The 14,180-nt window shown below is 40.1% G+C and overlaps 1 protein-coding gene across 11 annotated transcripts in view; it reads left to right on the top strand.

The window, feature by feature from the left end:
- The window catches only part of HERC3 (HECT and RLD domain containing E3 ubiquitin protein ligase 3), a 98,055-nt gene that overhangs the window by 33,907 nt on the left and 49,968 nt on the right, over positions 1-14,180 (top strand). For all 11 annotated transcript variants that reach the window (XM_023637727.2, XM_023637728.2, XM_023637730.2 and 8 more), the window contains one exon: positions 10,423-10,582. In XM_023637727.2, the coding sequence (XP_023493495.1) occupies positions 10,423-10,582 (160 nt within the window). The remainder of the gene's footprint in view (positions 1-10,422; positions 10,583-14,180) is intronic.

Here is a 14,180-nt window from a genome sequence, read left to right as displayed (position 1 = left end):
TTTAGGTCTCCTCTACCCGTGCTGATTTTGTTTCTACTTATTCTATAATTACCGAGAGAGTAGTGTTAAATCTTTGACTGTCATTCTTGGTTTACTTGTTTCTTCTTTTGGCCCTATAAGGTTTGCTACATGTGTTTTGAAGTTCTATTATTAATTATGTACACATTTAAGATTGCTAGATTTTCTTGTTGAATTGATTCTTTTAACATCCTGAAATGTCATACTTTACACCTGATGATATTCATTGTTTGGAAATCTACCTTACCTGATAGGAATATATAGCAACTTCAGCTTTCTTTTGCTTGGTGTTAGCGTGGTATATCTTTTTCCATCCATTTACTTTTCATCTTTCTGTGTCTTTGTGTTTAAAGTGGGTTTTTTAAGGCAGCGTATAGTTGGATCTTGCGCAGCAATCCAGTCTGACTATTTCTGTCTTCTAATTGGAGTTTTTATATACATATACATTTTTAAGAGAAAATGGACAAAGGACTACACTCTGTGGCCCCTGCTTGAATTCTTTCCTGCGGGTGCCCAAGGACACACCTTCTCAGGCTCCAGGCGCCGTAAGGGCTGTTCTCGCTCTAAGCAAATAGACGGGTCTCACTGTAGGGATGTTTTGCCCGCTGCGATAAAATTTTACCCAAATCTATAACAAGTGGGATTAATGATTAACTATCCTTAGGAAGCCCCTCCAGAAGCATCTCATCTTGCATTGTGATTGTACAGGACTATTGTTCATAAGATAGCATACAGTTTAAAATAGTCCGTAAACAATCTGCAGGCTTGGAAATGGTCTCCTGTTGTTAAATCACATTGAATGAAAGTGATTTGAGTTGTTGGAAAAAATGTTCATAGCAGAGGGAAGTGTAAGTCCTTTTAAAAAAACTTAAAAAAATTTGCCATGTTACAAAAGTAATACATAGGTATTGCTCAAAATTTAAATGCCCATAACCAAAAAGAAGCAAATAAAAAATACTCTCTAGTTCTACACCCTGAACAAAAACCATTGTTATTACTTTGAAATATATCCTTCCAGTATTTTTTAAACATTAATATAATTTTTAAAGTCATATTATGATACTTCTTTGTAACCTTTTGTCCGCTTACTTTCTCGTGAATATTTTTCTATGATCATGTTTGTACTCATCTATATCAGCCTTTTTAATGACTGCATGTTTCAATTTATAGTGTATAATACCAATTTCTTTTTTTTTTTTTCTGTTAATAGCAATCCAGTATACAGTATTTCTTTAGGATACGTTTGTAGAAATTCAACTGCTGGGTAAAAGAACGTGCAGGGGCCGGCCCTGTGGCTGAGTGGTTGGGTTCGTGTGTTCTGCTTTGGCGGGCCAGGGTTTCGCCGGTTCAAATCCTGGGCACAGACATGGCACCACTCATTGGGCCATCCTGGGGCGGCGTCCCACGTACCACAACTAGAAGGACTCACAGTTAAAAATACACAACTGTGTACTGGGGGGCTTTGGGGAGAAAAAGGAAAAATAAATCTTAAAAAAAAAGATTTTATGTTTTCATCATATGATCCTAGCATTTCATTCATGAGAGGCAGTCTTCTTAGACTTACACTCTGGTTCTTGGACAGACCCAAGCAGGTGCTCCTGTGCTGTCATCGTACAGGACAGGAAAGCTCTGTGAAGGATAGGGCATCCGTGTAACGTGGGAGCTGAACTTCAAGGGACTGTTGGCGTTTTGTGCCTGAGTATTAAGATTTCAGTCCTCTCGGAGGCATCTTGAATTATATCACCTGGAGGACTTAGGCATTCAGCTATACAAAATATTATGCTATATGGTTATATGCCACTGTATCCCCACTGCAGGGGTCCCTTCTGCTTTTAGGATTCCCTCTATTAGAGTTGTCAGGCAGTGTTCTAATTTACAATCTTTCTCTATTAAAATCCCTTTAGAGTGCCAGATTGTGCCGTGGTTGGCAATTCTGAGTTCCTGAAAATGACTGAGTCACTGCAGCTGGTCTTATTCTGATGCGTGGAGAGCTAATGGCTCAAAACACAAAGTCTTCTCCCCTCCCATTGCCTGAGCCAGGCCTCCATATGTTCTAATTGACTTAGTCAGTGTGTCTGTCTTATTGCATCTGAAAGCGTACAGGGTAAATTTAGCTTTATGGCTTTAAGAAGGAAATATTCTCAGAAACATTTTCCAAGGTATAAGTGTTTTTGGGTTTTATATGTGAGCATTGAGGTCGAAGATTAAAGTCACCTGTCCCTGAACTGAGACCTACTACTCTGAACTCTGTCGTGGTTATGATAGGATGAGATAACAGTCTTTCTCTCTGATTCTTTAGTTTCAAAGCTTTGGTTTAATGATTATTTAAACTTGGGCAGTCATACATAGGATTAAGTAGGTAAATGTTTGTATGCTCAGATAACTTCAATGAAGTGTTAACCGCTCAGAGATACTGCCCACCTCCAGGAATCTAGCCCTTCACTGTACAGGAAGGTTAAACAGTTTTATTTGGAGCATTCGTGGGAGAGCTGTGCCTTTTGATTTTTTTTTTAAAGCCAAGTTGAACAAAGACAGTTTCTGTACTTTCTTTGATTTTTTTTTTAAAAGATAGAAAAAAATGTTATTTTAAAAATCTGGCTCTGGGTTTCCAGTTCCAGGCAGAACGGAGTCAGCACATTTCTTCCTGTCTCTCCTATTGAATGCAACTATAAAACCTGGACAGAATGCATGAAGCAGCTATTTGAGGACTGCGAAAAGCAAATAATGGCAGGTGAATTGAGAAAGACCAGAATTCAAAGTGCCACTGAAGTAGTATTGAGTTTACCATTTTCTTTCTCTGATGCTCCTGCCATTTGGCCCCAGAGGAAGTTACAGCTGTAGAAGTACAGAGTGTAGGCTGGGAGAGAGAAGAAGGAGCCCCAGGAAGCCTGAAAGTATCAGGGAGATCTCAGAGAAGGAAGGACTCGGGAAAGCAACTTCATATAGTTAGCTGTGAACTCCTGGGCTCACCCCTGAGCTGTGTATGTCTGGGTCTCATCCTGCTTAGCGTATAAGTGGCTTTGAGAACCGAACTAACAAATAGACCAGGACCCAGGTTTCAGACTGTCCACTGTGTGGTGCATGCAGGGCCCCAATCTGAATAGCACTGCAAAAGTTTTGAAAAGTAAAACAAAATTAACATTCTCCAGAAGATTTAAATAAGACCATAGTCTTACAGCATAATCTTTAAAATGTTCATGGTATAATCCAAAATTATTCCACATGTAAAACCCAGGAAAATCTCAAGTAGCACGGGAAGAGACAGTGAACAGATGCCAAGGCTGGAATGACACAGATGTTGGGATTATCTGACGAAGACCCTAAAGCAGCTATTATACAAATGTTCCAGCAAGCTGACTCAAACTCTTACGAAACAAATGGAAAAGTGAGATTCAGTGAAGAAATAGATGATATAAAGAAGAACCAATATAATAACCAAAGTGGAAAACTCACTGGACAGCCTCAATAGCAGAATGGAGATGACAGAGGGAATAATCAGTGAAAGTGAAGATAAGTTGATAGAAGTTATGCAATCTGAATAACAGAGATAAAAAAGATTGAGGAAGAAAAATAAACAGAATTTCTGAGACCTGTGGGACAAGAACAAAGCTTTCACATTCACATCATTGGAGTCCCAGCAGGAGAGGAGAAAGAATGTGGTGATGAAAATAATAATGGCTGAAAAATTTCTAAGTTTGGCAAAAGATATGAACAGATTCAAGAAGTCCAGTAAACCCAAGAAAGACAAGTCCAAAGAAATCTACACCCAGACAGATAATAACCAAACTTCTGAAAACTAAAGACAAAGAAAATACTTGGAAACAGCCAGAGAAAAACAACACACTAGCTGTAGAGGAAACAATGATTCGAATGACTGTAGATTTTACCTTGGAGACTATGGAGGCCTTAAGTGGTACGGCATTTTAAAAGTGCTGAAAGAAAAGAAATCAACCCAGAATTCTGTATCAAGCAAAAGTAGGCTTCATAAGGGAAGGTGAAACAAAGGCATTCTCAGATGAAGAAAAAGTCCTTTGCAAGTCTTTACCCAGAAGGAAAATGATACCAGAAGGAATATTGGACCATCAGGAATGAAGGAAGAGCAACAAAAATAGTAGATATCTGGGTAAATATAATAGACTCTTCTCTTCTTGAGTTCTTGAAAATATATTTGATGACTGAAGGCAAGAATTATAACATTGTGATGGAGTTTTCAGTGTATGCAGGTGTAATATTTAAGGCTGCTGTAACTTAAAAGGGGAAGGGGTAAAGGGATCTATATGATGGTAAGGTTTCAACATTCCACTTGAAATGGTCAAGTTTTGCTTCTAGATAGACTCTGAAAAGATAAATATTTATATTGTAATCCCTAGTGCAATCAGTAAAGTAACTATACAAAGAGATATAGTAAAAAAATACAAATTAAAATGGGATACTAGAAAATGTTTAAATAATACAAAAGAAGGCTGGAATGAGGAAAAAGAGCAATGAAAAACGGAACAAACAGAAAACAAATAAAACGGTAAAAAATTTGAACTTAATAATTATATTAAATATAATCTAAAAAAACTCAGTCAAAATACAGAGATTATCACTAAATTAAAAAAATAACCCAACCATATGCTATGTGTAAGAAACTGACTTCAAAAATAATAATATAGAGGGGCTGGCCCCATAGTGTAGTGGTTAAGTCTGGCGTACTCTGCTTTGGCGGCCTGGGTTTGCAGGTTCTGATCCCAGGCGTGGACCTACACCACTTGTCAAGCCATGCCGTGGCAGTGACCCACATACAAAATAGAGGAAGATTACCACACATGTTACCTCAGGACTGATCTTCCTCAAGCAAAAAAAAAGGAAGATTGGTAACAGATGTTAGCTCAGAGTGAATCTTCCTCACCAAAATAATAATTAATAATAAAAATAAAAGAATGGTTAAATACCCTGGGTATTTACTCCAAAGAAATGAAAACTTATTCCCTCACAGTAACCTGTATAGGAATATTTATTGCATCTCTATTTATAATCACTAAAAAGTGGAAACAATGCTTTGCGGTACATCCATAATACAGTGAAATACTACTCACTAATAAAAAGGAATAAACTGATACATGCAGCAACTTGGATGAGTCTCAGAGGCATTATAGTGAGTGAAAGAATCCAGTCTTAAAAGGTTAGATGCTATGTAATTGCATTTCCGTGACAGTATTGAAAGTATAAAACTGGAGATAGAAAACAGATTGTGGTTGCCAGGAGATGGGGATGAGGAGAGAATGTGAGTAAGGGACAGCACAAGGAATGTTTTTGGGGCGATGGAACTGTTCTGTATCTTGATGGTGGCAGTGGCTACATGTGCTGCAATTCATAGAATTGTACACTAAAGAAAGGTCAGTTTTACTATATGATAATTAAAAATTTTAAAAGCTGACTCTGGTTTGGGTGCTTTGGCTCAGGGACAAGGTAGAATTCCTTCTCTGGAGATAACTCTTGTGGGAGGGGGTGGTCCCTTTAAAGTATGAGCTCTGTTATGGAGTTGAGACCCCACTAGGTGTAGCCCAGATGCCCCAAAATGTTTAGATGAACGTAGTTAAGAAAGGAGTTGGAACGTGGCCTAGGAACAGGACCTTTCAGACACAGAAGCACGGAAAATGAGGGGGAGAGAGCCTCGTCCTGTTGTGGGAGGCCGGGGGACACCAGGAGGAGTGTGGGCGCTGGGAAATTCTCTTTGTTGGGATCTGCAGGGGAACTTGGGTTATATTGTGTTATGAGTGGTTTGCTGAGATAAAAAGTTTATTTTTATCACCCCAAACCTTCATTAAAAGTCTGCTGCACCCCTCAGACTGGGTTGACGGCACTTGGGAGAAAAACTGCCGGTGGGGAGAGCAGAGTATGGCAGCAGGAGGCGAGATGAGAACTAGAGTTGAGAGTTCAGTGGGAAACTGAAGTGAGGGTCAGGGTGCATATGAGGACTTAGAATCCACAGTACGGCAGGGTGAAGCACTGGCTTTCCCACAGTGTGCTCTGTCTTTTGTTGTCTAGTATTAAAGAAAAGTGTACTCTCAGAGTAGACAATTTAGGGACGCTCACAAAGAAGACAGCTAAGTGATGAAAGTTTAAATCCCTTTTGTCATAGCAACCACTGACATTTAATTTCTTTTACTATAGTTTTATTGTTAAAAATTTAGTACCAAATATTGATGACTAACTTTGTACGTTCTGTATACTTTCCATCCAACTGCTCATGTTGTTAACGGCAAACTAGTGGATATATTTCTCATTTGAATAGACAGTAAGAGTCAATTTCCCGTTGTCCATAACTAGACTATTCACTTTATAGTTAGTTTCACCAATTTAAAATCTGCCTAGTTCTTTTCTATGAAGGAAGACATTTAGCCAAGTGGGTATAATGGGCTTTGAAGTCAGAGAGACCTGGGCTCCAGTCCTAGCTCCACCACTCACTCAGTGTGAACCTTGGCCAAATTACCTACTTTTTATGAGCTGGGGCTTAGTTTGGAGCCTTTGCCTCACAGGCCTGTTGCAAGGATGAAGGGAGGAAGAAAGTATCAGCATCGTCCGTCTGCCCACTAGGCTCTTATCATCCTTCTCTATTACCACCCTTTGATGGTATAATGCCCAATTTACTACTAACTTGAAAATACATTAAAAAATTGTGATGGGCTCAAACGCCAAGTAGAAGTAATCATAATAACGGAAGTCCATTGACCTGCTGCCTTGCTCGAAGCAGCATTCCACGCTTGCCACAGTTCTGCCCTATTACCTTGGCTTATTCAGAGTTGATAACATTGCTAAAGACTTCTAAAGACTTTAAAGTGTTGCCATGAGAGGATCAGAGAGAAAATATACTTTTATCCTCAAAAAATGCCAACTATATCTTCAGTGTGTTTAATTATTTTAACGTGTGGGTTGAGGTTCTGTCATGATCTGCAAAATACAGCGTGTAGTCTTGACAGAATGAATCAGAAGAGACTGCATGTGGAAACGTGCACTAGCCTGAATGTTCCCAGCTGGGGCAGGGGTGTATTCAGTGAGGTGTGAATGAAGCATTCATTGGCACGTTTGCCCGACTTAGGGAGCAGATTCTAGAAGAGGGGTCATAATTTCACTCTAATACATCTCCAGTCTGAATCAGATGAGCTCGGTTTTCTGACTAGAAGAAATAAAATAAATTGGATTTGGTACAACCAGTGGTTTAATTCTCAAATCTTTGCATTACTGAACAGTACTCCTGCTTTGGGACTGCAGGTTTTGTTGTGGCAATGATAGTTTGGTGTCTGTTTTGGTGGCTGATATGTGAGGGGACAGGAATTGGTTTGCTTAGGGTTTGACCAGACTGGGAGTAAATGGTACTTGGAATCAAGATGTGCCCTTTTTTATTTTTAAAGATTCTCCCTGAGCTAGCATCTGTTGCCAATCTTCCTCCCTCTCTCTCTCTCTTTTTTTCACTCCCCAAAGTCCCAGTGCATAGTTGTATATTCTAGTTTTAAGTCCTTCTAGTTCTTCTATGTGAGCCGCCACCACAGCATGGCCATTGACAGATGAGTGGTGTGGTTCTGCAACTTGGAAACGAACCTGGACTGCCGAAGTGGAGTGCACCGAACTTTAACCATTAGACCATCAGGGCTTGCTCTAGATGTGCCCTTTAGAGGCTACTCAGCTGTGGTAAACGAGATCAAGAGAGAGGCTATTGACAGACTTTGAGGCAAGGAAATAGGTGGCAGATCAGATGGAGAGTGTCCTGCCTGCCTGTGGAGAAAGTTATTGGTGTCATGTTAGGCTGGATGCTGACATCTACACAGGAAAGGTTAATGACTGGCATAGGTCAGGTACTAGCCATGGCTGAGGGCTCAGCCCAGGTCCCCAGGCCTGGGAGAACATCTCAGCTGCCCAAGTCCTGGAACTGGGGTACAAGGGGGAAATTTGGTCAGAGGAATAGAGTCTGAATCACCTGAGCTACTTCGGTAGGAGTTTTACGTTTTTCCACGGTAAAGAAAGGATGTTCTCAGTGCGTGGGGTGAGGCTGAGTTGTGAGGTGGGGCCAAGTAGCAATAGCGGTTAAAGGAGATGGGTGATGGGAACAACCGGAGTTACAGCTTCTTTCAGGAGGTTTCTCTGACGTGAGCATATTTTCAGCTGCCTAATTTAAAAAAAGAATTTTTGTTTTCAAATAATTTATTTACGCAAACTGTGTTTAGGTCAGATAGCAGCTCCCTGCCTCACCTGTCCGCAGCCTTGAGTCTCACTCACAGAAGCCATCCCTTTCAACTCTCTTAGCTCTTTCTTTTGGTATTTACCTTTATATTTCTTTCTTTTTTTTTTTTTTTTTGAGGAAGATTAGCCCTGAGCTAACTGCTGCCAATCCTCCTCTTTTTCCTGAGGAAGGCTGGCCCTGAGCTAACGTCTGTGCCCGTCTTCCTCTACTTTATATGTGGGACGCCTGCCACAGCATGGCGTGCCAAGTGGTGCCATGTCTGCACCCAGAATCCGAACTGGAGAACCCTGGGCCACCGAAGCGGAACGTGCCCACTTAACCGCTGCGCCACCGGGCCGGCCCCCTACCTTTATATTTCTAAATAACATGCTTATAATGCTATTTCTTGATTTTTTTTCAATGTTGTACATAATCTAGAAAGTTCCCACTGGGGAAGATCAGCATTCTCTTATATTCTCCACCCATCCTTTCCTCTTCCTTACCCCTAGACACTCATCCTTTCCCAGATAGTTGATTTTTTAAATCAATTTTGACAGTTAAATTTTTAACTATGTAAATTATATTTATTTGGTTATTGTTACTTTGTGTACCATGGCTACTTTTATTTCCTGTAAAGCACATAGAGTTTCCTGGAGTTATTTCATTTTTTTTCTTTTGCGTAGTAACCTCTATGTTCTCTTGACAGAACTGTAAAACTCCTACTAAGCTAAAGCTCATCAGATTGTATTTCATTTTTCACCTAGGAGACATCTCTCCCACTTTGCTTCATAGGCCTGCTACATAGCTGTCCTGGAAATATTCTTCAGCTCTTCCATGGAAGATTCCCATTTCCTGGATCCTGAATCTTTCTTTGTTTTGGAGGCATGATCTTATGGTAACTTTCTGAGAAAGGCAGTATGGGAGGTAAAATATTTTGAGAGCCTTACACGCCTGAAGATTGTTCTCTTTTCCTCTTTCCTCATATTTGATTTATAGTTGGCTGGGTATAGAATTCTTCATTGGAAGTCATGTTCCTTCAGAATTGTGAAGGCATTGCCCCATTGTCTTCTAGTTTTCAGTATTGCATCTGAGAAATTGGATGCCGTTCTGATCCCCATTCTATTGTATATAAATTGTTTTCCTTTCTAGAAACTTTGAGAGTCTTTTTTGGTGTTCTGAAATTTCAAGATGAAGAAGTGCTCCTGAAGGAGGTCTTTTGTCAGCCATCATTCTGAGCCCTTCATAGGTCCTCTCTCTTTTCTCTTTCTTATTGAAGCGTAGTTAACGATAGGTCCTTCTCAGGTGAAACTGTGCAGATCTCTGCACCATCTCTTTCTTCAGGGTTTATTTTCTTCTGTTTGTTTTGCTCTATGTCTTTCATGTTAAACTTCTCCCCACATATATGATGAACCCTGCCTAACTTTTTTCTTTGTAAGAGTGAGGTACTAGGATGTGAGTGGAGCTGTGTGTGGGTAATTTGTTAACTGGTGGGAAGCTGAACATTTCAACAGGGGACCCACAAATGTCAGTATCTGTGGGTCTTTTCTTTTGGGCCGGTTTTCTCAGATAAATCCTCCTATCTCATGGCTAGATGTCTATGAGACTGTATTCTGGAACTGAGGGGAGAAAGGTTTCTGGATGTGGGAGTGGGAGGTTTGTGGGGAGGGCTCTCATTGTTCCCAGGCAGAATTTCACTCAGGCCCACTGTTTAGTAACATGCCTCATTCCCACTCACATTTGGACCTCCCTTGGTTAGTAGCATGCCTCATTCCCACTCACATTTGGACCTCTCTGGCTTAGTAGCATGCCTCATTCCCACTCACATTTGGACCTCCCTTGGTTAGTAGCATGCCTCATTCCCACTCACATTTGGACCTCCCTGGCTTAGTAACATGCCTCATTCCCACTCACATTTGGACCTCCCTGGCTCAGTGTCTCCAAATAGTAAACCTTCAGGCTTCTCCTTGGAGAGAAGGCACATGAGGGAACATCTGGGATATGTGTGCTGCTGCAGGTGTGTGTGTTACCCAGTGTAGCTGGGCTCTATATTGATAACTTTGAGAAACATGCAAAATTTATGATCTCTATAAATGTACAGATTTAGTGGTTTTCTTTGAAAAACAAAACTGCCCAGGAAGATAATTCTGTGTAATTCCTGTCTCTTGGTATACATTTTCCTCCTCTGGTTTGGTCTCTTTCAGAGCAAATTGGAGCTTTGGCAGATCAGCACATTGTCCATGTGGCATGTGGCGAGTCCCACAATCTGGCCCTCAGTGACCGGGGCCAGCTGTTTTCTTGGGGTGCAGGGAGCGATGGTCAACTGGGACTCATGACTACTGAGGATGCGGTGGCAGTGCCCAGGTAAGAATTTCACAGACAGGAATCTGAGTTCTCAAATGTCAGTTGTGGTAAACACTATTTCCTGCTGTTGCTTTGTTAGACTCTTTGTTTTTGCTTCTGCTTTCTTCATTTAATTGCTGTTTCTTTTGTGCCACTGCTGTGCCTTATACTCTTATAGCACTTGTCACAAAAATTGTAATTATTTATGAAGTGAGTTTATCTCCAGTTAAAAATGAGTTGGTCAAGCACTGTACTTTATTTATTCTAATAGCCTAGTTGCTAGCAGAGTGCCTGGAACTTGATAAATGTTTGAATAAAGAAAGTGTCTTTTTACATGCTGGACTTATTAACCTTTAACTGAAAATTGCAAGTATAAATCAGTTACTCAATTAAGGACTTTAAACTAGACTCTCACAAGGCTAACCTGTTACCTATAATAGGCCAAATTACCTTAAGCATTATGAACAGCTGAAATAACCAATATACATGCATTCTTTAACACAAAAAGACTAATACAGTGCTTTTGAGTCTCTTAAATATTTATTTAATTCTGCTTCACCACTAGAAAGCATCCAACATATTGAAGTTACTTTCAGGCGGACTTTTTAGGGGTTGAGTCTCAGTTTGTTGAGGGTTCTTAATGATCAAAGAGGCCACCAGTGAGGCCAGTCTGGTGGCACAGTGGTTAAGTTCACACGTTGCGCTTTGGTGGCCCCGGGGTTCACCGGTTCGGATCCTGGCTGTGGACCTACTCACCGCTTGTCAAGCCATGCTGTGGTAGGCATCCCACCTATAAAGTAGAGGAAGATGGGCATGGATGTTAGCTCAGGGCCAGTCTTCCTCAGCAGCAAGAGGAGGATTGGCAGCAGATATTAACTCAGGGCTAATCTTCCTCAAAAAAAAAAAAAGGTCACCAGCTTATTTCCTTTGTTTAATTCCTGTTCCTTTGTACTACCAATGTACAGCATACCCCTATTGTATACTTGTCAGATTCTTTGTAGTTGTTTATTTAATGGCTATTTTTAATAGAAAGCTGAGAGCTCTCAGTGGCAGGAGACCTGGATTATTCATTTTAGCATCACCATTGCTAAGGGTGCCCAGCACGTACATTGCTTAGTACGCGTCTGTTTAATAAGTGGCTTCTCCTCCCTTGCCCAATTATTGTCTCTTTTAAAGGACAATATATTCTTCTTTGTCTTCCTTTTTGCCCTCCTTATATTTTTGTCTCTTTAATCAAAAGCTCTTTTAAGGAAAAGAGGAACATGGAGGTAAGAGTGATTTGACTCACTTCCTGATTTAGAATAAGTAATGCCTTGGATTCATTTCTTCCAAAAATTAATTTAATTTTAGGGGAAGGGGGAGAGTGGCAATGAGAAAAAAGGAGTGCTATATTTTAATGAAATTGTGTGTAATATTAGGGAAAAGATTTATAACATTAACGACAAAAGTATTTCATTTGTTGATGACCAAGGCCTGAAGTAAAGATTTTTAATGGTATTTCATTTCTAAAAATGAAGTGATCTGTGTTATAGTAGCAATTTAATTTTCTGGTCACGTCTAAATTATGGATGACTTCCGAGGTTTTGGTTTGTGTCTAATTTTATATTATAGCTTAATTGAAATAAATTTGTTAACTCATACCTCAGTATTGTGGAAAGTAATGTAGCTTTGAGGTCAGACAGCCTCAGGTTCTAATACTGGCTCTGTTACTTATTAGGTGAGTGACCTTGGGAAAATTGTTTAACTTATCTAAGCCTTGGTTTCCTAACTTGAAAATGGAAGTGTATATTGCTTACCTTTGAAGTCATTGGGAGAACAGAATGAGATGAACAGGTGAAACACAGTCTATGCTTGCTCTGTATGTACCCCACTCTCCACTTCAAGGGTATCATTTCCCTGTTACTTATCTTTCTCCTTTTGACCTACTTCTTCAACTGTGATTGTTAAGGTTATGACAAGGGTAATGGTGGCCCATAAAGGGAGAATTATGGGAAATTTGAGTGGAAACTGACCAGGAAAAAGGGCTGTTCCTGCATAACATTTCTGGAACATTGGTCCCCTAGGCAGTAATGTATTTTCCAATTTTAAATACTAGTGGGCTTCTACAGACAATAATATTGATACATGCAGCAACTTGGATGAATGTCCAGGAAATTATTCTGAGGGGAAAAAAAGCCAATCCCAAAAGGTTACCTACTGTATGATTTCATTTATATAGTATTCTTGAAATGACAAAATTTTAGAGTCGGAGGATAGATTAGTGGTCATTAGGGGCCAATGACGGAGGAGGCAGGAGTGGTTATGAAAGCACAGCACGAGGATGACTCCTGGTGTTGGGACCCTTCAGTATCCTGACTATGGTGGTCGATACGTGAACCTAGACAGGTGGTACAATTAATACACAGAAATGAGTACAAATAAAACTGGGGAAATATGAGTAAGATTGGTAGATTGTATTAGTGTTAGTATCCTAGTTATATCATACCACAGTTTTGCAAAATGTCACCATTGGGGGAAACTGGGCAAGTGTACAAGGGATCTCTCTAGTATTTCTTACAGCTGCCTGTGAATATACAATTATCGCAATAAGAAATAGTTGGGTGCTATGTGGTACTAATTGATATGTGAACTCCATTTTAACTTGTTCATAATGAGAAAACAAAGCATTAATACAAGCAGTATCTGCCAATCTCTCTAAGTAACCCCCCTGCCCCCGCCCTGTCTGTCTCCTGAGATACTCGTCTCCGGAGGGCCAGTCTGTCTGACGCCTTTGTTCCCATGGCATACACTTAATGTGTATGGAACCTGGCAACTTAGGAACTCTTCAGATAGAGAGCAGGAGGTACTCCCAGGCAGCTGCCCACCTCTGTTGGGCAGTGCCAGGCACTTCACATGGATTTTTTTCATTTACTTCTCACCACAACCCTATGAAATATGTACTGTTCTTTGTCTTTCACAGGAGCAAGCAGAGGCGCGGGATTTGAAAAGTAGTCATTCGATTTTCCTCTTTACCATCCAGGGGAATCAGAGTTTTGGAAGCATTGCCCTTATTTTTTTAAAAAATTGTGATAAAATAACACATAGCGTTTACTATCTTAACCATTTTTACGTGCACAATTCATTAATGTTGTATATTCATATTGTTATATAACCAATCTCCAGAACTTTTTTATCTTGCAAAAATTAATCTCTGTACCCATTAAACAACAACTCCTCATTTCTCCTCTTCCCAGCCCTTGGCAACCACCATTTTAGTTTCTGTTTCTATGAATTTGACTACACAAGGTACCTCATATAAGTGGAATCATCCAGTATTCATCCTTTTGTGACTGGATTATTTTACTTAGCACATATCCTCAAGTTTCATTCATGTTGTAGCATGTGTCAGAATTTCCTTTCTTTTTAGGGTTGATTGATACTCCATTGTATGTGTATGTCACATTTTGTTTATCCATTCCTCTGTCGATGGACGCTTGGGTTGTTTCTGGCCTTTGGCCATTGTGAATAATGCTGCTATGAATGTGGGTATACAGATACCTCTTTGGGACCCTGCTTTCAATTCTTTTGGATCTGTACTCAGAAGTGGAATTGCTGGATCATGGCATTGCTCTCATTGTGA

Source organism: Equus caballus, chromosome 3 (genome assembly GCF_041296265.1).
Source record: "Equus caballus isolate H_3958 breed thoroughbred chromosome 3, TB-T2T, whole genome shotgun sequence".
Lineage (NCBI taxonomy): Eukaryota > Metazoa > Chordata > Mammalia > Perissodactyla > Equidae > Equus > Equus caballus.
The sequence above is the reverse complement of the archived record's forward strand: the minus strand, read 5'-3'. Positions and strand labels throughout refer to the sequence as shown.